General features: G+C 41.2%; 1 protein-coding gene across 2 annotated transcripts in view; it reads left to right on the top strand.

The window, feature by feature from the left end:
• Positions 1-25,680, top strand: part of TGFBR3 (transforming growth factor beta receptor 3) — a 117,821-nt gene that overhangs the window by 54,977 nt on the left and 37,164 nt on the right. For both annotated transcript variants that reach the window (XM_080406515.1, XM_080406516.1), the window contains exon 4: positions 14,295-14,432. In XM_080406515.1, coding sequence (XP_080262641.1) covers positions 14,295-14,432 — 138 coding nt within the window. The remainder of the gene's footprint in view (positions 1-14,294; positions 14,433-25,680) is intronic.

Below are 25,680 nucleotides of genomic sequence, written 5' to 3'. Positions count from 1 at the left end.
GCTTGGGAGGGGAGTGGTGCAGGTGGCTGTGCTGCTGCCCAGTCTGTCTGGGGATGAAGGAGAGGAGATGGAAGTAGTGAAGGTGCTTTGTCTTTTGGGTGCTGGAGAAGTCTGAGGTGAGACTTCAGACAAGAGGACTGGTAATTTTGTGGCAAAGAGGCAAAGAATTTTTTTCCAAATGTGAGAAGGTAAACCCTCAGAAGAAGGCTGCAGTGTGGGAGAGGTTTGGTGAAAGTCTGGGCTGATCTAATCCAGCTTCATGAGTCATCTAGGAAGAGAGTGTTTTTCAGGAAGGATTGTCAGTTGGAGTCTGACACCCACAGTCATGTAGCCAGCCAGTTCAGTATTGGGTGTTGACAATCTCCAGAGTAGTCTGGGAAGTGATTTTTGCCATTTGGGAAGTTCTTGCCCCATGCTTCCTGTGCTTGGCTTTGCGGTTTGGCTGTGCCACGTGCGCTAGGCTTTGCTCACACCAGCTTCCGCAGCTGTCAGGGTTTCAGTGGGGCTGTCGATCTTTCTTGGTCCTACATTACCAAGAAGCTGCATTTACTTTTGTACTGCATGTTTTTGTGGGCCCACTGTGGACATTTTAAGATACCGTCTCTGGGGCTGGTTGGGTGTATAATATTCAAATTTTCTGTGATGCTTGGTTGGCTTTAACCTCATACGTGCCATACATACAGGCTCCTGTTACTCTGAGCCCATCAAGATCAATTTGATTGCTTTTACCCTGTTACTGCTTGTTCCTTGATGATCTGTGGCTCACAAAGTTATGCAGAGGCAGTGTTATCGGTCCAGCTGGGATCTGCAGAGTGGCGATGGAAAATTAATTGGCCACCTGCAAACCTCTCTGTCAAGCTTGAGGTTGACTGCTGCTTTTTATCACAGTCGTCTTTCAAGGTGTTTTGCGTACCACTTGTAAGAGTGAGGGAAGGGGCCCACATCAGACGACCAAGAATGGAAAGCCCAGATGAATTACTGCTTCCACCGGCACTCTGTGCCAGTGAGGTCTCGGAGTCAAGTTGTGGGCGACGCTGTGGCAGACGTACTCCAGGAACACCCTGTATTTGTTGCTTGGAAAGCAGTAGTGCCTCATCACATGCATCTCTTGATCCTGGGTATTTCCCAAAGCTTGCCCACAGCCTGTGTGGTATCTCAGCTGCCTCACCAGGGTGTTTCACAGGCTGTTGTTAGTCCCTTTCCCCACAGCCTTGCCCAAGAGCCTTTTCTGGGCTTCTGGAGTACTGGACTGAATTGGAAGTGAAGCACGTGATAGACCTTATAAAGCCTCGAAGATACTGGCGGCATGCTCTGCAGAAATTGCAATTGTTCAGTGTCTTTCTCAGATGCCACCATGTCTGCTGAAAGCTGCAACTCATGTGCAGCTAATACACTAAAATGACACCGTCTTAATTGCCTCCATTGATGAACACCTCCTTGCCATGTCTTTAAAAAACAAACAAACCAACAGCCACCTCAGCCTCCATTTCTAAAAGAGCCCTCACAGCCCTCTTCCCCCTCCTTTCTTCATTAGCACTTTGAAGCATCTGTGCTAACATAAGCTTACGTAAAACCCAGCCTTTTTTAATGTGACTTTTTCATCTTGTTTGCACTGGACTGCAGTCTTTGTGGGTTGTTTTTAGCCAGCTCAGGATTTGTTGGTCATTGGCTTTGGCAGTGGTTCCAAGTTCTGCCCACCAGAACTGCCAGAGGAAGTCCTGTGTCAGCCAGAGGAGCCAGCCTGTGCAGAGCCTGCTGTCCTGCAGGAGCGTGGCTTGGTGCCTGGCAGCCCTTAAAGAGGCAGCAGTGACTTGTCGTGACTTGGAAAGTGCTGTGCAAACCCTCGGTATTTTCTGTTTGTAGAAACAGGACTATTTGTGTGCAGAAAGTGAGACCTGCTCTCGGTTTGAGCGCTGCATGGAACAGTATCTGAAGCCATGCCAAGGTCCACCACAGAAGGCTAAAGGGTTCAAAAGGAAAAAATGTCAGAATGATCCTGATCGCTCAAATTTTTCAGTTTTGCTGACTGCTATATAAAATGACCTCTTGGAAGCTAAAAATCGGACTCTTGTTTTCCTCTGCTGCAAATACCTGCAGGTACTGATATGCTGGTGCAGGATTGTGGGGAAATGGGGTGGTTGCAGCTATTGTCTCTACTAGGTGGACCCTTCTTCATCCCTCCCTGTCGCTCACATGTGTGTAAGCACACTGTGCACATGCGCTTACACGTTCTTTCAGGCAGATACATGTGTTTTGATTTTGATATAAACTGTGATTCACGTTCTCAGTCTCCAGTTCCCTCCTCAGAGCTTCTGTCTGACGTGTTGTGGAGTATTTATTAATTACTCCTTTTTTTATTGTTACTTTCCCCAAGAAAAGATAATTAAGGAAGTGATGACATTTCCAGGAGTCTGCTTGTATCACAAACTTGATGGACAGGTTCCAGTGTAGCTTTGGGCTGGTACACGTGTGTGTCTGTGATATTGGAGCAACGCTTGTCATGAGTGGTTGTGTTTATGTTGTTCTCTGGAGTGTCTGTTTGAACCAAAAGCTGGAATTAGTGAAGTCATTCTCCTCCGACCTCTCAGCATCAGGGAAAATTTCCAACATAGCTTGTGCGGCACTCGCTGTGCCTGACAGCCATGCTCCTGTATCTGCTGAAAAAGTAAAACCTTGCAGTGGCAAGATAGGAGAAGAGGAACAAATGTTTTAACTGTGTGTGGTTTTTTTAAATGTAGATCATATGTTTGATAACACTTATACTCAAGTTTGTGTTTTGCTAGAAGAGTCTCTTATTTTCTCTGTGAAACATAAACAGAGTGCTTCCACAGTAGTAAGACTTGTTATTTGAAGAAGATGCGAAAATAGCACCACCGTGAGGTACAAATATCTGAAACTTAAATTACTCAAAAAAGTTTGAAGGAATTATAGGCAATCTTTAGGTGATAGTGTCTCTCTAACAATTGTCATGGCAACTTACAATACAGAAATATTTTTGTTATGATCGGAGCTCATGCCACATGTGATGAACGTGGTGGTAGCAGTAGTTAGTGTTTCTAGATGAGACGTAATTGGTGACGAGCCAAATCTCATTAGTGAGGGAGAAATATTAAAATCTGTCACCTTTCCAGAGATAACCAGCATTCTCTAACCCTGAAGACGGGTTGAAGTTTGGCTCACTCTTCTGTCATCACCCAAGGAAGCAGAGTCTTCATTTCTTCTGCACGGATATGATCTACTAGTGCGTGTGAGAATAAGTTTTGAGGCCTGTTGAGGAATGTGACTCTGTATGACATTAGTTTTGCAGACAAGCACAGTGGCACCTGCTCTGGGAGTATCTCTCCAGAATAGATCATTGGAACATGCCTTCTTTCCTCCACTAATTGGGTTTCAAGTGATACTTGCAACAAGGTAAATCAGACACTGAAAACGTACCCAAAGCTACATGGAAAAATACTGCAAGCAAGGAGCAGCAGTCTGTGCTTACACTGTTAGCTGGAAAGCAAGCCAGTACTTTCTTCCGTAAATCTGTTTTCAAGCAAGTGCGAATAAAGAAGTGCATGAAATGGCATCATTGTGCAAGAAAATACTTGCATGACAGCCACAGTAATGTCTTCTGGAGGATTTTGTCAGTTTTCATGGCTTTGATTCTGCAAGTATATACAGATGTGAGTAATCTTATTTGTATGGATAGGCCTGACTAAATAGAAAATTTGGTTCCTTAGGGTTTTGGTGTTTTTTTGTTTTCTTCCCTGTAGTCAGTATCATAAATTTATTTGTTGAACTATTCCCAACATACTTTTTTATTTGTACAGAAAATAGAAGTTCTGAATTATTTTTTTTTACATCTGAAAATAGAAAAAAATTGTGAAGAATGAGGAGCTGCCCCAGGCGAGTAGAGAAGCAATGTATTCGTTTTAGTTACTTTAAGTCCTCTGAAAGCAGTTTCCTTTGCATTTAATTTCTAATACCATTTGTGAGCATATGTGTTACAGATGCACACTTGCACCAACTCCTACTCAGGCTGGTGAGTTACTGACAAGAAAGTAAACAAAACTGTTTCCTAAATCTGGTGCTGCTGCTTAGGTTTTCAGTTTTTTATGACTCATGCACACACGCTGTTCTTTACCCTGGCTTGGAAAGCAAGAATTTAGTTTTACATGTCCAATAAAAATGTGAACTCCACATTTTACACTTCCCTATGTGACTGTGCCTCTCTAACAGACACCTGTAGAATGATGTTTCTTTTTTCCAGTCATCTGGATCTATGTGTGGTCTGGCTGCAAAACCTCTGAGGAGCAAATTGTTTTGTACGGGGGAACTTTCAAATGGCATAACCCTTTGTCCTGAGGTCTTCTCATCATCTATTTCATGTTTGTTTATAATCTTTTCTAGCTTTGTGAAACCTGTCTCAGCCTCTTCCCTTTCCCCACCTGCAGCTTTTGAGAGCGGGAAGCAGAGTGTTCATCTGTTCAGGATTTACCTTGAGGTTTGGAAATTCTCTGTTCAGATTCCAGTTTTGCTGTGCTGTTCTTAGGAAACAGTGTGCTGTGTTGAATCTGCATGGTGTTTTGCAGCTGAGCTGAACCACGCACTTGCCACATCTACCCTCAGAGCCTGATAGAGATGAGATAGTGCTAACGCTGAGTCTCTGAACCCATGATTAGTATCATGCTGAGCCATAACTAACAAGGCCTGTTGAGAGGCAAGGTGTATCAATCCTGTAGTGGTACACTAATGCAGCTATATAATTTCTGGTTGGGTGGCTAGCGCCTATCGAACTTGCTGAGAATACAGGCAACAGAAACTTGTGTTTCCCTGGAAAAGCCTGTGTAGACTTGCTCAGAGTGCCCCAAATGCATTTAAGGAAAATAGTCCTGGCAGAAGTTTGTCATCTGTGTTTTATCTGTCAGTTTAAGAAGCATTTTCTTTGGGACAGGAGCTGCTTTTTAGTAGGTACTCATATATCCTCCAACATAGTAGTTAAAACTCCCTCCCACTTTTGTTTTTTCAGGGCATTGGGCACCATGTGACACAACTGTCTGGTAATAGTTTAGGGATGGGAGAAAGGAAGAGGAGTATAAAATAAAACTTACTTTGTAGCCCAGCTGATTCACCAAAGAAAAGCTTAGATCTGCAGTATATGTACATATAAGTGCAGAATAGAACATCTGAGAAAATGTTTCTTTTTCACAAGTCTTCTACCTTAATCATTAAAGTAAATCTTAGTCTGATGTGACACTGTTTTATAAATAGGCCACTTAATAACAGGGGAGATGCTGTACTTGTGGCTTACAGGAATGGATCCTGTGCCCTTCAGCAGATCTAAAGCCAACAAGAAATTTTCCCACAAAATGTGTGAAAAGAGGACTTTCCCCTTAGGATTCATTATATGGCATGCGAACACTCTTGCACTTTTGAGAAGAAAGTATCACTGGTGCTGTAAACCATCAGTTATGAACCAGATACAAACAACAGTGCTGCCGGGTACTGAGCAGTATATTTAGGGCCATATACAGCATGCCACTGTACTATACTGTACTTGTCTTGCATGTTATGTATTTGATAAATGTTGCAGTACTAAATTTCACTTGTGATTTGCTTTGTTGTTTGGAGGAGTTGAACTATGAATCCATATGAGGAGGTCTAAACGTGCTGTAATTCCATCCTGTTGCACAGATTCTCAGCTGTCATTTGATATTTAGGGCTGGAAAGGTACCAGAACTTGGACTGGAGGGAGAACCAGAGATAATACTTGAATATGCTGCAAGCTCTTAGGGTTCTGTTCTAATGGACTGTCCTTCATCAGACTGTCAGACACAACTACCGTGTCAGTGGATGGGCTGGTCGGTTTTCAATCTGGTTCTGAGGGTTGACCTTGGGTCTTCATTAAAGATGGTATGTCCATTTGCATACATTGCTCTGAGCATAATAGGTGCCAAATGCAGGGGTAATGATGCTCCATCCTCGCTGAGGGTGAAGGGAGCTTTGCTTAGTTCTCCCTTTGAACATATGCATTGGGGTTGCCATTTCTCCTCTGAATCATTAAGAATGCATCGTCATGTTAAAGTGGCCTACTGGGATCACTGCACATACTTCAGAATAGTTTGTTAGTGGATGTTGGCATGCACATGTGGTGCAGGACTTGAATGTCTTGATTTGTAAGCTCTTTGGGGAGGGAACTGCCTGTGTCTAGCACAGTGCACCCTGACCTTTAGCCCCTGTTGAAGGACAAATAGAAGAAAAAAAAAAGGGGGGGGGAGATATCAAACACCTTTCGGTCAAAGGTTTCTGACTGTACTTCTTAATGAAGAGCCCACAGCGGGGGCTGTAGGTCATAGTCGGATAGTCCTTGTCAACCTTTCTGTTCCCTTGCCTTCATTTTGATGGAGCCCAGTTTTCCAGTCTGGGTGGTAGATCATAAGGGTCAGCAGGATGTGCAAAAGTATTCTTTTTTTTTTATAAAGTAAGGTGTGGGACCAGATCAGTCTCTGACTTAATGCCAGTAGCTTCAGTGGAATTATGCCGGGCTGAATCTTTCCCATGATTTTCGCAACTACTGTAACTACTGTTCAGTCAATCTGATTTCTCTGTAGAGTGTGGGTGAGAAGGTCCAGGCAATGCCAGTCTGTTTGCAACCATATATTTACAAGAAAATAAGCAAAGGATTGGTTTTAGAATTAGTTTAGGCTTTTACCTGAGCTTTGGAAGTAAACTTCAGTCCTCCACACACCTGGTAAATGCTACTAGGGACGCAGACCCGTTCCCAGGGGTCAGAGTTGTGCCTCATCCTGGCAGTAATGCAAAAAGAAAAGGGCTTTCCCTTCCCACACGTGCCTTATACATCGCAGCCCCCTGCTCTCTCCCCAGGGGGCAGGTCCCTCCCTGCCCCAGCAGCATCTTTTAGCACTGGCCTGGCAGAGAGAGGAAAGCATGGTGCATCCCTGGCAAGGCCAGTGAGGGTGCCACAGCTTTGAGTTCTGCAGGAGAAAAAGTGACTGTGTGTGGGTATGAGTGCTTGTTTTTAATGGCATTGCAGTTTTCCTGGAGCTGTTTATTTCTCTGATACTGTTCTGAAGATCTTCTGTCTCATTGCTGGAGTGAATTTCTAAATAAATAGGTGCTCGCCTTGTACGAATTAGAGTCTGCATTGGAAAACCTTCCCATAAGGAAAGCGGTGGGGTCTCACGTGCTTATAGGAACTTGCTTATACAGTCATTTGATTTTAAGAGTGCAAATCTGTAACCCTTTGAGCAAAATTACCTTCAAGCAGTAACGTCATGTGAATGTATTTTGTGTTTCTTGGAAAAATCAGTAAACTCTGTCTTGGAAACTGTTGGCTCTTGAAAGCTGGACATTGCAATCTGCAATAGCTGGCTTGGTGTCAAATTTGTAACACAATATTCAATGATCATAGCAAAAATATGAGGGGGGGGGAAAAAAAGTTTTCCATTTAGAATTCACAGTCCCTGCCTAAAGAATACACTTTTTCTTTACTTTCATCTTAAAAAGAAAGAATTTGGCCTAGGGACCCTTCCCAAAGCAACTGACACTTTTCGAAAGTGGCGCAGTACTAGATCCCACCACTTGAGGTGGAGTCATGGATTAATCCTTGACTGAATTCTTCTACAGTATTAATGTATTTACAGTATTAATGTATTGACATTATATTTTTCAAGTGAATTTCAATAGAAATCCTAAACTACACTACATTGGAAAATATATGCTAATGAACTGTAAAGGTAAGTTCCTTCATATTACTTGCTTTGACCCTTGCGATACCAGAATAATTTATGTACTATAAATACTACATTAACAAAAAGAGTGAGAACACTTACAGAGGGAAGTCATAGGTATACATTTTCAGGTTTCTGTTCTAAATTTTGCCCGCTTTGTATAACTACCTTAATCTTTGCGGCTGAGTAATGAGTTAAGATGTCATAAATCTATCTTTAGTGCAGCACTTCCAAGTCAGAAAGTGTTTATATGATCTGAGAGTTAAAATCCATTTTTCTTTTAGAGAACAGCTGTCCTGGCCTGGGCAGTGTAATTCAATGCAACACAGCATATTTTGTCGCGGTTCATTAACACAAATTCGTAATGGCTGTTTTGGAAAATGTGCTGTGAACTTATCTAAAGGCCTTCACACTGGAATAGTTAATTCAACCTTACAAATCCTTGGCACTTGACTTTCATCTTTTTAGAACAAAACAGCGTCTGCGATTCGATGCCTTGAAGTCAGCAAAACAAAATGGTACTTTAACAGCAGCGTTTACTTTGATCAGTTTTCAGCATTTGTGCCCTTGCCTTTCACGTAGTACAAATTGCTTTACCAGAGTAACAGGACAGGAGCCCGTGGACTGTTTTTGTAGTTGGTTTCTGTGGTGATACTCAGCCTTCCATGAAACTGTGATCTCTGGGGACGGAGGAGCCTCTGCAGCCGCCTTAACCTTGCTGCTGCTAGAGACCCTAAAGGAACTCTTTGCGGACTGGGCAGACGGTGGTGGCCAGCATGAATACGTGCAAATATAGCTGGCTAGGTGATGCCAGTGTAAGTTTGATAGACATGGCACCTATGAAATGTGGTATCTTTTTAAAGTCTTTATTTTACTTTTTTACAGGTTTTATAACCTATATTGAAAAATGCATTCTAGCAAAAAGGACACAAAAAGTTTCTCTGTGGTACATGTCCTAGTCACGGTTGTATGCTATTGTTGGTATGATTTTTAAAAATGGATTTTTAGGTTTTGCTGTAAGATTTTTAGAATAGCTTTAATCTTTATTTTTCACCTGTGACCAAAGTTGTCGTATTCCTCATGAGTTAGTCATGTTTGGAGGAGTGTGTGCCAAAGGACGCCGCAAAGGGCAGGCATGAGGCTGGAAGAGATGCTGGCTCTGACAAAGAGCTGCTCAAGCTGAACCTTGCCAAGAGGACCAGAGCTGACACACGTGTCCAGAAGGTCTGGCCTAACTATTTTTTGCATAATGAATATGCTGGCTATGCAACAGCTCAGTGATCAAATGAACCTTTCGCCAGGAGCGGGGGATGCATTGGACCACATTGACTTTTTTTTCCCTGTACTACTGTTGTGCTGCTGTCTGCTTGGTCAGTGTGCTGTCCCTTAATGTATTTTAAAAATAACACAGGCAGAGCAATAGCAGCTGCTTGTTAAATGGACTAGGTGACCTAAAAGTGCTTTAAGTCCATTTATTTATTCTTGTTTGACCAAACTTGTCATAGAGTTGTCTGAGGTGTAGAAGACTTTGGCTAAGTTGGTATGCTGCTGAGAAGTACAAAATGTATATGTATTATAAGCTTCTTTGAACCTATAAGAATGGACGGAAAATATCTCTTTTAAGATACCTAATTTTTTTAAAAAAAAGCTTATATGGGAGTTTCATAAAAATAATGAGTTTTACGACAGAGTTCAATAAGTTCGTAATTTTTTCATGTTCATATCTAGCTGTACAGCACCAAGCATATGTAGGGCTGGTTTCTGATGGTGTTTCTGGACAATGCTTCACATAAACATTTAATAATATGGATTCTGCAAGTGACAGTACAAAAAGAAAGGGAAAATTTCTAGGTAGTTCTTTTGCTGTTAATTGGAAACATTTTGTTTGGTGGTTTGAAGTGATCCAGTACCTTTCTGTTGATTTGTGGAGTGTTCAGAAGGTGCTGTGAACTGTCTAGACATTTGAGAAAGGATGCGCCTTGAAGAGTACATGAGCTAAGACAACACAGCAGGGTGGCTGGGGAAAGGGGAGCATGACTTAGGTTTCAGCCAATATATGGTTTTACTAGAACCGCAGTGGGGGCACTCTAGCAGAAATGACATTTTTGTGAGAGATATTGCTGTAAAGAGTAGGGATGAGGACCTTCCACTGCAGTGCTGTGGATGGAGGCAGCCATGGCAGAAGTTTGGGAGCACAGATGTGACAGCAGAAAGCTTAACAAGGCAGAGCTAGAGAGAGAGGTGGTGTCACCATGGAGGTGCTGGTACAGCTGGAGCATGGAGCTTGTGCTTGTGTCAATGTCATAAGCTTGTAACACCTTAGAGTCCTGTTAAGCCTTTCAATCTCTAAAGCAGGAGTGGAAGAGATGTGTGGGTATCTCTGGTGCATAAATTCCAGGCTCTTACTTTGGATTCACAGTTCAGACTGCTACCTTCCACACAGAAACACCTCTCATCTCTCTGGTGTGCTGTTTGGACCATGCTAACTTACATGGGCTGAAATTTCTGTCTGATAGTCCACTGACTGCTATTATGCACCGTAAAACCCATATGCTTGGCAGCTAGATTGTTGGCAAAAAGCTCTTCAATGCTAGTAACTACCCAGCAGTTTGCTTGAGAATCTTTCTAAGGACCAGGAAAAAGTCTCTCATAGTAGATACCACTGTTGTGTATCATCAAGCACAGGCAATGATGGGCAGATCATAAATATTAGGGGAGAGGGAAATAGTTACACTATGAGGAGTCTGTTAATTTTGTATTTCTCCTCAGTGGGAACAGTCACGTTCAGGCTAGGCTGCCCAGCTGTTCCTCATCAGCACTAGCTCTGAAGTAAAAATCAATTATGAAAAATACAATGACCAAGATGGTCCTGAACAGTTTTTGAGCAGCTCTGTGGGTTTTTTTTCTTAGTCTGGAAAACACCAGGTTGGTGCTGAGGACTCCGTTACACCAGGAAGCATAGTGACAGGGAATATATATGCCAAGGAATATAGTGGCAGAGGCTGCTGTAGAAACATGCTCACTTGAACTCTATTTTTTCTCAAGTTTAGGACTAGGAATATGAATATCGAGTTATGTGTTTTGTTGCTGTCTTGCTCACGAGCAAATTGAGGAGTGCAGTAATGCAAAATTGCATTTATTCTGAAAACACGGGAACACTTAATTTACTTACGAAAAAATAATTGGTTTTGCATTAAAGTCTTGTAGCTCTTCTTAAGGATCAGTCTGCACTTTTCAGGCAGAAATGTAGGAAAATTCCATTATGTGATATAACTTACCCTACGTTTCCAGCCAAAGGCATGGATAGGTGTATCACCACTCCTGAATATGGCTTAAACTTTGTTGATTATTTCCATGCATGTATGGAAATAAGTGTGTGTGTGTGTATTATATACATATTTAATTTCCAAAGCCTAGAGGAATAACAACTACAGAATCTGAGAGCAGATCCAGTTTCAAAGAGTTTCTGATTTTCTCACTAAGGTAGTATGATTGCCCTATATGGCGCTCTCATGTGACCAAACCAATAGGCAGAAATCTTGTGAAGTCTAAAACATCTGTCTTGTCTGATAGATGTTGGCTTTGAGTAAACTTGTCTGAGATCAGTTGAAACAGAGATTCTTCTCCATTTCCTTATTACCCAAAGGACTTGGCCTAGCTGTTTCTGAGATGAAGTTTTCAGAGTGTGTTATATTTCTTGTATCATTTCTGGTTTTAATAAATACCAGAGGTTTTAAATAGCAAAAATTTTAACAAAATTCTAACAGGAGCTGCTGCTTTGCATTGATCTGACATTCTAATAAAAGCACAACCAGGGTGCAAACCCAAGCTGAGTGCCCCAGCTGGCCAGTGTGAGCGGATTGTTACTGGTTTTCTATTTTTGGTTATTTAAGTAAGTAAACTTATATTAAGGCTCATTTCATCAGTATTTACATTGGTCTTCCTTTAGGATCAGAAGAAACCAGTTATCATTGGGTAGGAAAGCATGGCTATAGATGCGTATGATAAGAGTGGATGTGTTTAATGTTTACTTCATTTAGTGTAGTAGATTTTCTGTTTGATGCTTTGAAGTTTAGAGAGTTTAAAATCAAATGCTCTTTATGCCATTTGGAGCTGAAAAAATATTAGAATAAAATTAGAACTCTTATCTGCCAGATCAGGATTGTAAAAGATGTAACTGGGCTACTTTGGTAAACATAGATTACATTATTTTTATTGCTTTGTAAGAAAACATAACCCCAGAACAAGGTAATTATATTTAATAGTTTAAACAGCTTATTGCTAATTAGCTGTGATTACAGCTGGAAAACCACAAGAATCAATGAAAGCTTTTTAATAGCCATGAATTTAATAGCAGTTCTAAACACCTTTTTCTTTCCACTTGCACCTTTCCATTTCTAGACAGAACAACAAAGTGGGAGCCTTGTAAAACAAATAATGTTATCTTCTCTCTTACTCTTAGCGAACAGAATTATTTTGGCTCTAGCGCCTGATACGGTAAGGCAGGTTTTATAGCTAAGATCATGACTGTTTGGCATTTGCAGTCTTTGTCATCCCATTAGCATTCAGAGTGCTAACACCCTGCAGTTCCCTAAAATGAGGTGTTTTATTCTCTTGAGGCAGAAAATGGAGAGACATGTGGTGCCCAGAAGATGTGGTAATCTGTGGTACTTAATGTTTTCTTTTGGATATGCATAAATACGAGCAGGGTGGCTGCCAGGAGAGGCCGAGCAGTGAGAAAGGTGGCTGCCTTGGGGTGGAAGGTGGCAGTGCCCAGCCATCCTGCCGGCAGAGCTGGCACTGCCCCTGGCTGCTGAAGGGAAAGAGGTGCTCGTTCTCTAAAGTAGTTTGGGTTTAGTACAAATATGGAATTATTCTTTTAATACCCATTTTCCAACAAGTTTTCATCAAGCATCACAAAGATGAAGACAGGGATGTCCTCAGTGCCCCCAGAGGTGTGTTTATGGGATTTGACGTCTGTTTCGCTGTGGGGACTTGAGATACGCTCATTCAGTGACTTTAAGGATGTAGTAGATTCTGCATGTAAGCATCTGCTTACTGATTGATGTGATAACATGGCCAGTTACTTACGAAAAAGCTAGCAAACTCTTAGGTAGCAGAAGCAGCTCCTTCTGTGAACTTCCAGGTCTCTGTCAGACCTGAGACCTGGGTCTGACTTTTACTTTGCAGTGATGGTGAACGTTTCACTTTTTGGGGTGTAGAGGGGAGAAAACAATTAAAAAATAATATATTTTTTTAAAAAAAGCTAACTTTTTCTTTTGTAAAGATTTTCAACAGTAATGGCTACCTAATATTCAGTTTGGTCTCTAGCTTTTATCTAGTTAGTTTGCCAGGTGAATCTTCATCTACTTTAATGGTAAACTAACTGATGCTTACCACTGTATAAGAATAATGCAATAAACTATACATAGTGACTTCCATGTCTCAGATTTCCTTTCAGATCCTCTAGGAGGAGGCATTCTGAATTACCTGTATGCTCGTTTCTGGGTGTCACCACTCACATTGGTGGTTGTGTTCATGTTTGCTCCCTCTATACCTTTTCTAGAAAGAGCTGTGATTGTCAGAGAACCCCCTTGCCACCCACTGTTGTGAGATGTCAGCTTGCCTGCTTAATTTGTGATCTCTCATCTCTCTATGGCACGCTAAAGCTTTTTTCCTATAAAGCAGGATGAACTGTCAAGCCAAATGCTGACTGCTTAAAAAGCTTATTAGGTACTGCAAACCCACCAAGATTTCCATTACAAGTTGGTATGTGCTAAAAACTGACAAGCTGTTTGCTGTTGTGCATTTGGTTAGGGTTTTGCTCCACATCGGTCCCTTTCTAGAAGGGTAGTGCTGGGATATGAGGAGCTAGGCAAGGGAAACTTCCAGCAACCACAAACTAGTTGCATAAAAATCACCTCTAACAGGTTGCCTTGCTGTCCACTTTCCTGGGATCATTTTCCACATGTATTCTTATAGTCCCTGAAAAAAGGCATTTTCTTTCCCTAGTCAATGATAAAATTTCTGTTGAATTCCTTCCATAAACTAGTGTAGCACTCGCTTGTGTTTCTGGATTTGTTCCTCCTGTTTTTTGTTTGTTTAGTTTTATTTGGTTTTCAGATTAGATTTAAGCCCTAATAGCATCAGCAGATGAGGTTTGTGCTCTAAGTCCGCGTTGTAGGCTACCATCTAGAAACCAGAAATCGGAGTTTGCTTTGCAACTCTTTTTATCTCCTTGTTCTCCAGCTCTCAGCTTAGTGGTTTGACCTTTTGCATAAGCTATTTTTCATCAGCATTTGCCAAGGTTTTCTTAAACACTTTAGCAGTGCTTTGCAAGCATAGAGCACAAATGTTAACTATTTCATTCTTTATATTATCTGTGCTCTGGTGACTGATTTTTTTGGAAGTAGATTAATCTATAATCTTGAGTCAAGAGGTCTGAAGACTGAAAATTGTAATGTATATAAAAGTGACCTTTGATTCATTGTTTCAAATTCCACTTTTAGTTTTGAAACTTCCAAGGAAGTATTCATGTATTTCTGTGTTTCTCTGTAGGTCACGTTACATTTGAATCCAATTTCATCGGTGCATATTCACCAGAAGCCTCTGGTGTTTGTTCTCAACTCTCCTTTGCCTCTGGTCTGGAAGCTAAAAACAGAAAGGCTGGCACCTGGAATCCGAAGAGTTTTCTTTGTAAGTATACACGGTCTTCTGGGCTGCTCTATATCATAGCTATTTGTCACACAAGACACAGAGTTAATGGCATTCATTTGGAAAGTTTTCAAACATTCATTAAAAAAACCCAAGTTAACGAGAGGTCAAATTTCACTGTAGTGCTCTGGGGAACAGTTAGGTGGTAGGGCAAAGCAGTTTGGAAAAAGTACCCAATTACTTGTTATGTGAATTCAAGGAAAAGAAAGCAAAACTGCTTTTTCAGAATCTGCATATTGTGTAGTTATTAACACTAGCAGCCATTCCAGTTCAAAAAGGTGCGAAGTTATAACAGATTGGCAGTCCTGACGAGAAGTTTAATGGTACCACAATGCAAAAATCCTCAAAGCAATGGGAAATATTATGGGTGGACACTAGCTGTGTGGTCTGTGACCAAAACAAATATCTGTATGTACTGAGCTCGATATGTACAATTACGGTTTATGCCTCTGATGAAGCTTGGTCTATTGAAATGACTGAGCTAAGCCCAGAATGAAGTCATTTTTATTTCTCAGAAAGACTGGAGCACTGCTTATAATGTAGGATCCAAATATTACCTAGTATTTGTAAATCATGTCCTTACAGTTTGCCAGGACATTCAAGTTTGCTATTTGTAGTGAAACAGACAAGTTGTTTGGACTAAATTTTTAATGTGTGACATCATGTCTAATCATGAGTTGTCTTTATTAAAGTTGCAGCTTTTACTATATTCAACTCTAATTGCAGAAATAAACTTGATTATTTTTAGTTGTATCCTTATAGGGTTTAATTTTGCTCCTCCAGCACAGCCGACAGTGGTAGGCAAGACTGTTCCTGCAGTGCCCAATGGGGACTCAGTGGTGTCACTGTGCATCAGCAGGAGTGGAAGATGGATGGTGTGTAGCATTAGCACACTAGGAAGAGGGACACTGCTCTCTCAGTTGGCCTGATACGGTGGTGACATCACTAAGTACACCAAGAGTACTAGCACTTGCTGGACACCAAAAGTTTTCTGGGGTTGTTTTTCTTTTTTCTGTCATCAGGGTACAAGAGTAGGAATTCCCTTGATATTTTGAACTTTGATGGACTCTGTCCTGTTTCCAGTTCAGTGTGTTACAGATTGGTGCAAAGAACACAGGCTTGGTTGTATTCCAGGGTGTTCACAGTCTTGGGTTTTCTCAATTGATGTGTTAGAGACTCTTGACTGTTATCTCCTTGATGACCATTCCTGGTGTATGTCCTTAATGCAACCAGTACAGTTCAGGTCTGCTCAGAAAATGACTGAGGAACGAGATGATGAACAACAGAATGATAAAAGTCCTCACTCCTCTCCTGTCCAAAGAAAACAGCACCTTTCATCAGTTAATCAAGTCTTGAACCTACTTTCAGTTTAGTTTTGATCTCCTCCTACAACTACTCCATCATCACGCCCATTTCATACCAGCTAGTTTGTGTTCAGCTATCTCTTCCCTGTTCCTCCTCCTCCGGGATTTTTCCCTCTCCCCTTGCCTCACTGCTGGGAGTGAAGAGGTGCTCTGCTGGGAGCCATCCATTTCCACTCAGTAGGCTGCGCTGGTGTTCAGACTGTGGTTGTGCTGGGCTCGCTTGGTTTGGCTTAGTGGGGTTTCCACAGGCTGCATTAAGGCATAGGGGCAATAGGAATATGCCCAAGGCCTTGACTGCCAAAGCTGTACCATTAGCTAAGCGTTTGCTTCAGAAAACCATTTCAGGCTCTCCTGGTTAAAGAAACAGGCTTGAAAATGTGAGCAGCAACACTCACAGTTCGTGCCAGAGCAGAAGTTGTGCAGCCTCAGGAACTGCTGCAGCAAACCCGTCAGCAATGCTGCAACAAGGGGTGGGCTGTCTCTCTGGTGGGGCTGGGAGGCTTGGTAGGTGCTACAGGTTCAGCTCTCTGTTGGTGGGACTCAAATACCTCCTCTCAGTACTCCAGCCTCTTAGGGTCTGCTGGTCATGGTAAGGGCTGAAAGCTGTGGTGCCTCACGCCATCCACTCCCAGCCCATGCCTGTGGCGCTGGGATTACACTGCTCCCGCCAGCTGTGCAGGTACAGAACTCGCCTTTCTGCTGCAAGGAGTCAACTGGCTGTCAATGCTGACCCATCCCTACGTGTTTAAATACCTGGGTAGCCCTCTGTAACAGTTTTGGATCTCAAGTGCCATATAATTTATGTATTCTTCCTTTTACCGTGCTAAGGTTTGTATTTTTCTTTTCTGTAAAGAGCTGAAAGAGTGAGATGGCAGAACAAAAAATGCCAGGGTATGGATCCACCATTGCCTCTCCCAGTTTAGGTCCTGCAGTCCCTCTCGCTCCACAACTTCTGTCTCTTATAAGGGGCTCATCAGCCTTCCCACTTTTCATGTACCAGTTTCTCAGTAGCTACTGCAGCTTGGGATGCTAGGCCACAAGGTTACAGGCTGAACAGCTTAAACTCTGGTGATCACCCATTGCTTTTCCACAGTTCCACTCTGGCCACAAGGACACATGCGTTGTTTCCCCACAAGCTTTCTGAAACAAGAGCACAGAGTCGTGCAGCACAAAGACATGGGAAATGCTGGGGAAGTCCTAGCAGCACAGCACGCTCAAGGGGCTCCAGTTTTGCAGCAGAGCTGTTTGCCTGCCTGCAGTCCCTGGGACTGCCTCTGCCCTGGAGGAGCCTGTCCCTTTGCAGAAGCAAGGGTTCTTGTTGCAGGCGAGTCGTGGGGCAAATGGACGTCCTGCATCTACTCTAGCAGCAGAGAGGCTCTCTGCCTCCCTGCCAGAGCCTTCAGGAGAATTCAGTATTCAGTTCAGAGAATTGAGCCTAGGAGTGTAAATAGCAGCTCCAAGGGCTGTGGAGTGCAGAGCTCGCTTCCTTGGCCCTTGTCTGAAAATACTTGGCTTATCCGTGTACTCTGTCTTGTTCATTCTCCTTAAATATATAGCCAAGCCAGAAAACAGAGTGTTTTGAATCATAAAATATTTCAAGTTTAAAAAAACTTTTTTAATGCCCATGAATTCTATGCTGAAAACAGAAATCTGTGTCACGCATACCATAGGAGTGTCATAACTATTGTGTCTGTCTCTATGGAAGCCTCATGCAGGATAATCATTGACTTTCCAGCTTCTCCTTCAGATTTTTCATGCAATACATTCATTCACAATTTTATTAATATACTATATGTAAAGTGTGAATTGCACTGTTTCATTGATTGATCCCTAGTTAGAAAGGTTAGGAGTGTGAAAAAGTTTAAATGATGGCTTCTGGGACTTGCTGCTGATAAAGACAACACTCCTAGAACCAGGTCAGAGTTTGTCGTTAAAGAATCATGCAACCAGTAGTAGGTCCTAGCTGTTTATTTCTTTTTTTTACTAGCTATTATTTTTTTCCTGTAAAGCATCACAATAAAGGTTTTAACTGTTACAGGGAGGTGTGTTTTGAATAAATAAGTGAATAAAAATTACAAATCATTTGTATTAGAAAATCCAAGGTTATTTCTAACACAGAAGATAACTCTGGGATATAAGCAGACAATGAATCAGAACACTCTGTAAAGTGCTCTTACTACCATTATACAGGTGGAGAGATTAAGGCACACAGAGCTTCAATGATGTTTATATTGGAGCAGAGGGTATGTGTGTTCTCAGTGTCCTCATTAGGAAGATGGTTTGCTCTGTGAATTCATTTTTTGAGTTTCCACTAAAGCTAAGCTGCCCCAGACTGCTTTATTACAAGGAAAGGATGACAAGTTTTAAACTTTTGTGTCAGCACATATCCAAAAGACCAAGAAGATACAGTACCACTGAGCTGGGCTGGAGTTTAACCTCTTATCATATAGTTCAAGCTTGGATTTTTGCCTTGGGCCTGATTCTCCAGTAGGCAAAAGTTCAAAATGAATGAGGGAGAAAATCCAGTGTTGGGGTGTATGGTTATAATATAGAGGGAAGCACAAAATACCTTCTTGGTAAATATTTTTCAGTATAAAAATGTAAATCTGGTGATACGTGTGGTTTTGCACTTATTTTTATCATGTGATGCACATAGCTTCACTCAGCACAGTGACTTGTGACATGCTTTATCTCCATGGAGGCAGCTCGCAGTTTCATTTTTCACAAAATTCCAACTGGTGGCTAAACTTCACAGTAGAATATCATTAAAAGTAAGTAGCATGCCTCAACCAAACCGAAGGTTATGTTCTGTTAGCATCAGGATTTTTTTAGTGTCATGTTTGGAGACTTTTCCCAACCTATGGCACTAAATGGAAGCACGGTGATGCTTATGGCATGATAGTGCTTTGGAGGAAGCCATCTGAGATGGGGCCCAGGTGTTAAAGGGAGTTGTTCTTTACTAGTCTGTTGCCTTTTTGTATTGTCTTTTTGCTTCTTGTGACACTTGGGGAAACACCTTTAAAGCAGAAAGAACACTAGTGAATAGGCTTAAGAAAAAATTCTGGCATCTTGATAAAAACCTGACATAAATTTCTCTGTGTATTAGAGAAAAGTGAATACATGGTGCCTATGTAGTGTGGTGTTAACAATAAATTTGGCATAGATAGGGTTATTTTCAGACTCTGCTTGAGTTATATATATCTTCATGGGTTAAGTAGGTGGTGCTGGGAAAGTTACGGTGATTTTAGTAAGGTAAGTCTTGAGTTGTTAAAAATAAATACGCCTAAGTATCATGGCATTTCAATCCAAAAATACCTGAAACGGGTTAGTGCGTGAACTCTGCCTGACCTAAGCAGTTGAAAACGATCCCTCTGATTACTGGTGTATCTAGTCATATTAGTCTGATTACGTCTTTTTACATGTCACAAAAATACAACAGTTTGGGAATGGGCATTTTCTGTTCAGGTGTTCCTGGGCTTCGCCCATCAGCCCTCTCATCGCTCAGAACAGTGCATGGTTGGGAAGGTCTGCTTAGTTCAGCAAGGGGGATGCTTTGCATCTGTGAGAAATACCTCCCCCCTGCCCCAACAGGAAATAAACGCCAAAATTACATCGTAAAGGTGGAGTGGGAGAGGAAGTTGAAGGTCATCTTCACTGGTGATTAGGCTGGTTAGATTATGACAGATTGCAATTTTACATAAGCTAGGCGACACCTGTAGAAAATACTTTTACCTGTGATCTTGTTGCAGGTCAGTCTTGCAGAAAAACCTTACCAGACCTCTCCCACCACCCCACTTCTAAGTTTTCATATAACAAAATAATTTCCTCCCTTTCCATCAAGTCATTATTTCTCTCCTTCCCCAAAAGCAGTTTATTAGAAACGTGTCTTGGCAGAAACCTCTAAGTTTTATGAACTGCCCCAAAAGAGGGTTTTATAGGTGCTACTCAGCAAATGATTTTTTTCCTTAGATTTGGTAGCTTTCTTAATTGTTTTTATAGCTTAGGAATGTCTTTACTAGGCAAGTAAAAGTAGTGAGAATTAAATCAATGAAAGAAGGGACCAAATCCTTTGTGATTTCTGGGCAGAAATCACTGTTAGAGTAGATCCAAACCCCCAAAATATCTACATATGACATTTTTTACAGTATTTGGGTTAAGATGTGATGCTTCAGCTCTTTCTCAGAGTTAGTTATTCAGGCCATTGAATGAGTAAGAGTTAGGGATGAGAAAGCACTTAGGCAAGCAAATTACCTTATTCACAAGATCCTCTTTAATAGGACTGAATGTGTATGTTAAGTTAGTACAATGGAGGAAGCGACAGCAGGAATGATAAATACAGCACCAGATCACATGGTTTTGGATTGAGATTTGGAAATAAAGGAAAGCTTTAAAGAAGAATGAGTGATAGAATGAAAAGTTTAATTATTAGTCGTTTCTGTATTTCTAAGAAGAAAAAAAGTCATGTTCTTGTTACTTCAGCCAATAGTTGGTTTATTCCTTTCACTTCATGAAAATATGGTTCACATATTTTGGGTCTCTGCCACCAAACCACAGGCTGTTCTATGGTTTGCACTAGATTTTGGATGACTGACAAAATGCACTGAAAAACAAGTGCTATTTGTTTTCCTGTGCCTAGTATTTAACGGGAAATCAGGAGGCTAAATTTCCAATCACTGGTTAAACAGACCCAGATGTGAACAGAGTGCTCTGCTAGGAGAAGAGTGAGGAAGGGTAGGAAATGCATGACTAGTGATAAATTTGATATAAATAACAACCTTTCACTATTCAAAGTAAAAGCAGTAGATTTTCATTGTTGTGTAAAATGTGAAGAGAATTTTTACAGGACTTTTACATTTCTATAGAATCCTGGTTTTGGTTTTTTTTGTAAATCTTCATCGTTCTTCTACTTAGGAGCTGGAAATAATCCTGTAGTTGCCCTTTTCCACTTGGCAGAGTTCATAGTTCTCCTTCCCCTCCCCACACCATTTCCTTGCCTTTTGAAAGAATGTGAAAATAGCATCAAGTGTCTAATTAAAAGCAGTGTTTGGTAAACAGTAACTCTTATTATGCTTTTCACAATAGTAAATTTCCCTGGAGATATTGTCTTGTGGCCTGATTCAGCCCCCTGCAAAATCCTGCTTTTCTAAAGGCTATATAACTAGTTTACTCCCAGAAATATTGGGGGACCTCAGGCTACAGTAGTTGTCCTTGTGTTCTTGGCAATAGAGTGGAAGGATTTTGTCAGAAGTAGGGATGGTACGAAATGACAGGGTGGTAAATACATGTTTGAAAGTGATACATTGTCTGCGTTCAGTAAAAAGGAATTTAAGATGATAATAACCCTAGTAAGGCATCTTTAAATATCTAGGGGGTGGGGTTGGTGGTTGTTCTTTTTTTTTTTTTTTTTTTCATTCAAAGCTTGCTTCATAAAGGCGTTACAGAGGAGAAGTGATATTTCTGGCTTAGAAAGCAAGATACAGCACATGAAGCAAATACGCAGCGTATGGTAAAAAAACACCTATATGTGGCAGCGTGACGTCCCAAGATTAGGGAAATTTTGTGATGCATAGGTGTCCTCTGCTTTCACCATAAGCACTTTATTTTGGGCAGAGATATTTCAAAAATACCAACTTGCCAGTAAATTTCGGAGGAAGCAAGGCAGGTCTTGTGTGCCTTAGTTTCTCCTTTCATGAGACTTTCAAGTCCTGTACTGTTTGGAGCCTGGTTTGTGAAGAGCATCACGTAGTTCATACTAGATCATCTCCTGTCCCAGGTGATTTAAGCCATCTTTCCAAAGTCAGGCTTTATTGCTTGGCATTTCTTTCAGCTTCCAGTTGAAGTAACTTCTTGAAGTAACAGGGTTACTGTTACAACCACAACTTTGTCTTGAGTGTGGATGGGCCAGACCTGGATGATGCTGTCTCTTGGATCTCATGCAGCCCTTCCCGTTGCTGCCACTGACTGATCCTGGGTGCTGCTCCTTCCCACAGTCCCTCTAGCAGCCCAGACCCATCACTTTCAGAGCAAAGGAGGCTGATAGTTAGGAAGACTTGGGCTTTAAGTTAAATCAGGCTGCAGAGTACGGAAAGAAACAACATTCTGGCATTTAGTGGTTGAGGTTCTCAGATCCGTCTTGCAGGAGGCTGAAAGGCCTGGAACAAGCACCTGCAATGGTTTTTTCTCTTCTATATGGTCACAGCTCCTTCCTTTCTTTGCTTGCTTCGGTAAACAGTGGGTTTAGCTAGTGGAAGTTTACAGAAGCAGGCAGCAGGTTTTGGCAGGCTGCTGGTGTTAGTGATGTGGAGATAACTCACAACAGGTTGTGTTACTGAGTCATTGATTCCAGTGGAAACTATAGCTGCAGTTGCGTAGATATGCTTTAATTCTCCCCTTCTCTTCTTTGACTAAATTGAATCTAACTTGAAACAGAATCCCTGGAAAAGCTTCTGCTACCTTATTTTGTTCAGATCAAATGAGTGTTATGTTGAGTCTATTAAGATGTTTAGTGTGAGATGAGTGGACCGTTACCTATGCACGATTAATAAACCCCTGCTGAGCCCTAAATTTTGGGAACAGATTTCCCTTTTACACAGATTTTTTTTGTTTCCTTTTTATCATTCTAGTAACTGTTCCGTGGTGTTTTTGAAAGTTGCACTTGCTTTGACACAGTTTCAGCTTGATAGGAAAACCCAGGATCTTCTTTCTAGATTGGTAAAGATGTGCAAGACTCTGTTCCCACGAGGTTCTGCTTTCATCCTGAGAAAGTGTTGAGCAGTCTTAATTCCTGTCAAGATCTTTGGTAGTTGGTGAACTGACCAACTCTAGGAAGCAGAATTAAAACCTAAGATACAATTAATAATATGCTGCTTCTTGTACGTGTTTGGGTTTTTTTCAAAAATGTGAAAATTGGAAGTAGAATTTTGTGATGACTGTAAGTGGCCTTGAGAATGCTAAACTGAAACTGAAAAATTTTACTGCTGCATGAAAGCATTGCACCTCTGTGGCTGCTAAGGACTATGCAAAACTGATAGATGATTCACAAATGTTGCATGTCATTTCAAAAGCAGCATCTTTCTTAGTCATTTACCGAAGAGAATTATTCTCTTGGTGATTACTGTATGTTGTATGTGGATTTATGAACAGCAAAGGATATATTTCTGAGTTTCCAAATACCTGATATTTCTTCATCCATGGCTTTATTTTTTTCTCTGTAAGGAGACCAAAGCACATCAAAGTACCATTATCAAAAAACACCAGCTGAGTCTGAATCCCACGTGGGCTGTCTGAAAGTTGGCTCAAGTTCTTTAGTTTTATTCTGAGCAGATTTAGTCCTTTCCTATATGTTCTGCCACAGGTCTGATACTGTAAAGCTCACATAAAAACATGAAGGTTGCTGCTTTTCTTCTGCTGGTATATTTGCCTCAGCCTTGGCTTTTACAGGTGGCTTTGCTGGTCACTTGTGCTGGAGGGGCCTTGGTGGGTAGCTGCTGCTGTGAGGGGAGGGATCGGTTCATGCTGGCTAACTGTGGACACTTCACTTTGTATTGAGTCGTCTCCCAAAGGTGCCCACCTCTCTCAAGGCTAAAATATGAACTGGCTTCCTACTTGGGAGTTGTGAGTTATAACTACATTAAATACTTAAAATGTCACAAAGCAAACAAAGTAAATATCCCTCCTGGATCAGGTTCAAAGAAGAAGAAAAAGGCAATAAACATTTAAAAGGAGAGGAGGAAATAGGTAAAATAAGAAACAGAAGATGCTATTTTGAGTGTGCGCAATGTTCACACTCATCAGTGTATATATTTGACTCAGGGTGGATTCTGAGAGTTGTTCCTTTGGGGAATAGTAACTTACGCCACTTGCCACTTCTGCTAGGTAGCTGATGTCCTGAACTACCACGGCAGCCTTGCAAGGGCAGTTTTTGTAAGACTGGGAAGTTTTCTTAAGGGATATTTAAGGGCTCCCCCACCCCGCCCCAGCATGAGGGGTACGTTCCCTTGCCTCTGTACAGTGCAAAGAAAATTACAGTCCCTATTTTCCCCAATGGTCGTCAGGGTAGTAGTGTGTGTAATCAAAATATGTTCCTAAACATGTTTTGTTCTCTGATAGAACACTCAGGTTTTGGTTGCCAATTTTCAAAATACTGTACTTGATCCTCATTTCCTCTGACTGCAGAAGAGCCCTTTGAACCACAGTCCTTGCTGTGGTTAGTAGCCATGGCCAGTATCTTTTGGTCTTGCAAACTGTTTTCACACATCAGGCTTGGAAGTTTCCTCATTCAACCTCAGAAATGTGCAGGCATGTAGGTGAACTCGGCAGCAGAGGATGTTTCTGGTGTAGTTGCTTTTAATGTCCTCACAACAGGAAGAAATAGAGCCGGAGCATGTTTTCCATTCTGCAGCCTCTGAAAGTAACCACTGAAGGAGATGAAGTGGGGAGATAAAAGTGTATGTGGCAGCAGTTTCTTAATCACCTAGTGGGCTGTGTAATGAGTGCTCAGATAAAAATCGTTATATTCCCAAATATTTAAAACATTATTGGGTTTTAATGGTCTGGCTTAATCCTAAGTAAGTTAGAAAGAGATGGTTTTGGTTTGTTCTGAAGAGTAAGTAGTTAATGTTCAAGGCAGGTGTTGAAACACTGATGGTTGCCTTTTTTGGAAGAGTCTGTTGAATTCTTTCCAGAAAAAATAACGTGCTTGGCTCACTTAACCTTGCCTTAGGTCTGTGTAGTAAAATCCTAACATTGGCAGGCATAGAAGAACTGTGCACTCCTTTCTAAAACCTGGTAGTGGAACCAGCATTTCAAATAGGCTTTAGTATGTGATTAAAAAAATAAAATTATTATAAACTTCATGTTTATTTAAAGATGTTTACTGTATAATCATTTAGTGAGGATACTTGTGCCAGACTTTTTACTTGCTCTGCTTTCTGTTTCTTGGTTCCTCGCCAGTAGGACTTGGTAGCTTTGGGGTTCATTGATAGGATCTATCTGTCAGGAAGACATTTGTCATGTTGCAGGATGATGCAGAAGGTTTTTCAAGTTTTAATTAGTAATAAATGGAAACCAAGTATATTCTGAGGAAAAAAGCTGTTCTGTAGCGGACATTTAAATATCTCAAATCTCAAATGAAAAATACAGTGAAAATGCATTATTGCAAACTGATGCATTTCTGTGGTCACTGTTTAGGAGGACTAATATTTTCTATCATGCTTTCCTTAAATGTCTTAAAAGGTTACCCTGATTCTTCTTTACTCTGATACTGACCATAAAAAAATACCAGAAACATTGTGAAATAGTGTAAGTGAAAAGCAACTACTGTGCTTAATTGGATAAACTGTAGTATTTTTGAGGTAGTTAACGAGGTTTGTTCCTGAGAGTGGAATGCCAGCATCTGTTCAGTGTCCCTGCAAAATAATAGCTGGTTAAGTCCTTAAATTGTGTCATTTATATGCATGGGAGATTTTTCCAGTTAGGCCAAAGCTCTACAAAGATGCCCCACATGTCTCGGGTATAAAAGACAGCATTGCTAAGAGGTGCTCTATGTGTGACCCCTGCGTGACCTGGCTTGTGCGGTCAGTGTCATCCTATGAGACTGTGTATACTGTAAAATTTAATGTGTTAGGGGTACTGTAGAGGTGTCCCATAAAATCAGTCCATGGTGTAGCTGCTTATAAGTGGTGAAAATACAAAGTGAACGTTATTTGCTAAATACATTTTAAAGAGAACTGCGTTGCACTCTTTTCCTAGTATTGTAGGTTTGGGGGCAGTGGATTTACTCTAATGGCAGAGTTTGCTTTCTCATTTGAGAAGTGTGAGAATATTGAGAGAATAAGGTGTATTCTGTGTTAAACTGAATAAAGGCT

The sequence above is a fragment of the Falco punctatus genome, assembly GCF_963210335.1.
Source record: "Falco punctatus genome assembly, chromosome: 11".
Classification (NCBI taxonomy): Eukaryota; Metazoa; Chordata; class Aves; order Falconiformes; family Falconidae; genus Falco; species Falco punctatus.
Note: the sequence above shows the minus strand (reverse complement) of the source record. Positions and strands in the feature narration are given on the sequence as shown.